This window comes from Ceratosolen solmsi, unplaced genomic scaffold, assembly GCF_000503995.2.
Source record: "Ceratosolen solmsi marchali unplaced genomic scaffold, CerSol_1.0 scaffold28, whole genome shotgun sequence".
Classification (NCBI taxonomy): domain Eukaryota; kingdom Metazoa; phylum Arthropoda; class Insecta; order Hymenoptera; family Agaonidae; genus Ceratosolen; species Ceratosolen solmsi.
This window is the reverse complement of record NW_011948429.1, coordinates 2,970,825-2,974,323: the sequence shown is the minus strand read 5'-3', so window position 1 is coordinate 2,974,323 and position 3,499 is coordinate 2,970,825. Positions and strand designations below refer to the sequence as shown.

At 34.0% G+C, this 3,499-nt stretch overlaps 1 protein-coding gene across 1 annotated transcript; it reads right to left on the bottom strand.

The window, feature by feature from the left end:
* Window positions 1-1,142: 1,142 nt before the first annotated feature.
* Window positions 1,143-1,842, bottom strand: LOC105363779 (GSK3-beta interaction protein). Its single transcript, XM_011501551.1, has one exon. It carries the CDS (start codon window positions 1,598-1,600, stop codon window positions 1,217-1,219), a length of 384 nt encoding a protein of 127 aa, XP_011499853.1. The 5' UTR covers window positions 1,601-1,842; the 3' UTR covers window positions 1,143-1,216.
* Between the last annotated feature and the right edge of the window lie 1,657 nt (window positions 1,843-3,499).

The following is a 3,499-nucleotide window of genomic DNA, read 5'->3' as shown; positions in this document are numbered from 1 at the left end:
AATATTAGTTCTTTAACCCACGAAATATCTACGATTTCACACATTATTATTTTCAAAACTGTTGGATGAAATTTTTATAGTCCATTTTCATATTAATTTGATAAGTAAAAATGTTAGGAAAATGTAACTTTCGCAATAATTATATCAATGTTGGTTAATCGTATAGGCATCTTGACAAATCAAGAACTCTAATCACTTATTATGGATGCGAAAATCTAATCGCACGTTTGTATAAAGAACGAAATGCAAACAGGAACTGAAAATTGATTTCTTCATCAGCATGAAACAAATTCATAAGATATTCAATGCAAGTCATAGAATGCAATGTTGATTTCTAAGTGTAATCCTCATTAACATTGACTAACGACTGTGCAACAATCAAAGCTCAAGTATTGCAATCTCAATAAGGCAGCTAATCAACTTGGGCAATCCTTCGCAATGTTATGGTCTTTTGACCTTCACTTTCAATAATAAAAATGCATTTGCAAATTTAAGCGGCCGTTGGGAGACAAAGAAATCATTTAACTAACAAGCGATTAATCTGACAAAATACAAATTCACTTTAAAAATCTTTATAACTAAACATTCGGGTGGTAAAAATTATTTTTATATCATTAATCGTATATGTATTTTTAATGTTATTTTAAGCCTCTCGTTACATAATAAACATAATGAAGTATAAATGAAAAATTTATATACGTGTGCAAATTTTTTGGAAAGATACAGAAAACAGAAATTAGTAATCAAACAATTTATAACAATTATAATTTTATAGATATACAAAATTAGCTATTAAATTATTAGTCACTAGTCAATCGATATATATTTTAATGAATTTCAAAATCATTTTTTACGGTTTAAATGGGTTACATTTTACATTACACAGATAAAAAATTGGACATTGAGAGAATATATTTCCGGGCACTCGCAGTTTATAATAAAATTAAAATTATGATTATATTGTAAATATTTTCATTGTGAACGTTCATCTTCATTAATCAATAATTGATTATTGATTGCGCATTATTGATCTTACATTCGAATAAAGAAAAATGATTGAACCTCGTTTGTAGAATGTGATATAATGTGAAGATAATGCGCTCGCACAAATACAGGCACATGCATATACGCATACAATTAAAAAAATTAAAACGTACACAATTCTAACCAAGTAAGAACGTATTTCATTCTAATATGAAATCGAGTCTGTAAATATTTATTGTTTTTGACTCTCACTAAGTAGGTTTAATCTATCGAGTAGGCTCTTGCCAAAAGAGTTTCTGTACTCTGGGCTCACAGAATCCAACAAACTATAGATCGTCTCAAAATATTCAAAATTAGAATCATCGTCTTGATTTGTCTTGCTTGCGTAATTATGCTCGTTACTAACGATACTAAAGCCTTGGGGCGATAACCGTATACAAAACTTGAAATGTTCCAGTGTCGTTAGATTCAAATAGATCGACCGCTTATTGCTAGTCAATACTGTGTCGTCGCAAATCTTTATATGATGCACGTGATATCTTATATCGTTGATGACTGCTTGCGCTTCCAAACGCCACTGCTCAGCATCAAAGATACGCTTCTCTTTATCCACCATCTCCTTTGGTATGCCAAGCTACAAAAGGAAATACGCCATCTTATCGATTGGCAAACATTAACATGGATGTCGTTTAACAAATAACTCTAGCGTACGCTGCGATAATAATGTCACCGATATAAAAGTCTACCGATACACTGTCTCTTGAACGTTTCTTCTACGATCGTAATTCAACTTCATCTATTCGAGCCGCATACAAATTGCCGTGAACTTGGAATTTGGTAAAAATTACTTCCACATCACGAAGCCACATCCGATACTCTAGAATTACTGCAAATTTAAATGCATCATACTTAATAGCTCGATTATCGTTTACTACCTTAACATCAATTCCCTTTCAATTCATTTGTTAAGCAAGAGCGAAAGCAGCAGTGCAATCGCACAAAAATAGCTTAGTACTTTACTATTTCTCATACTTATATCTTATTTTTTGTAGCCGTTTTACCTTCTATTTATAAATCAGAATTCAATGTGCTTATTGTCCCTGCTCGACCGTATTATAATTCCCTCATGACTATTTGACTTAGATTCCGACTCACTTTATTCTCCCTCCTTCGTACTCCAGCGACCTGGAAAACACGAGATTTCCACGAACTTTCAGGGCTAAAGAGCAAGATTAGCAAGCTGCTCGTCCTCTTACGTAAGGACAGATATCTTTTGACACATCCAAGTGTGTCCACATGCTTACGTACCAGCATCCACGGCTCAAGTGATTTTCTCTGCTCCTCGCTCCCTCCTCCCGTTCTCCTCTATCGTCACGTAATCATTTCAATTGACATTCGGCTGGAGTAGGGTTTCCTTTTTTCACAAGCAGCCGGCACTTCAGGAAAATCCGGGGGATTGCAATGGACATAACGCGACATGCTTATCAGTGATTATTTCGTAAGGGACGTCGCCGTGCCGTATGTCGCCGCGCCGAGTTGAGCAAATCGAAGAGGCCGTAGGCAGTGCTGCCATTGCCGGCAAAGTCGGTAAAGCAGGCCGTTACGTACTTAATGATTTGTTGGTAAAGTAACTTGACGAACTTTGCTAAATTGGCTATTATCGATAGTTTGTGGATTGTGAGATCGTTATGAACAATTACGTGCTGCATCTCAGACGGAGACGAGGGCACGCTATATTGCATTGTCGAATGGGTTATTTTCTGATCGGGGTTCGAATTAATTTTTTTCGATCGACCGTTGCATTTGCGAAGAGAACGATTGGCAATGTTTGTCGCCGAGCTTTACGTCTCTTGACAATTGCGGCAAGCTTTGTTTATTAAATTTTGTTCGCATAGAATATAATTAGCCAAGGTAGCTGAACGTCTGTGTGACAAAATTTAAGTTCATCAAGCATTATCCATAATATATTGCCTTAATAAACAATATTATTTTTATAAATGTTAAATTATTTGACTTTTGATGGAATCAATGTTCTTTATATTGTTATTATAATATTAAATGTCAGATAATAGAATAACGACTGTTATTATAATGACAATTATTAAATAAAGCACACATTAGCGATAAATGGAGTATATTGTTGAGTGTCTTTATCAGGCCTGCGGTACTACTAATCCTTCAATACTAAAGTAGCAGAAATCTCTAGGTCCTTATTATTATAAAAATTCTTTATTCCGCTTTTATTATTATTAATGTGAGGGTAAAAGTGTCATCCTCATTGAAATATCATCAAATTGTTTCATGTTAAAAATTTATTCAGAGAGGATTCAAATTTAGGCTTTTCCATTAACCGTTCGTATCAATTTCATTTTCATTAAATAAAAATTTGAAAAGACCACCACATACTCGTAGCATCTGTATTTTCTGGTTGACAGGGGATTGATCTTAAAATATCTATCACTTACTTCTTTCGTATGATAATAAATTCTTACCGTATAATGATGCTTATCATCGC

Bases quoted from the DNA above. Each gene is read 5' to 3' on its own strand.
- LOC105363779 (XM_011501551.1), bottom strand. From the start codon at position 1,600: ATGGTGGATAAAGAGAAGCGTATCTTTGATGCTGAGCAGTGGCGTTTG.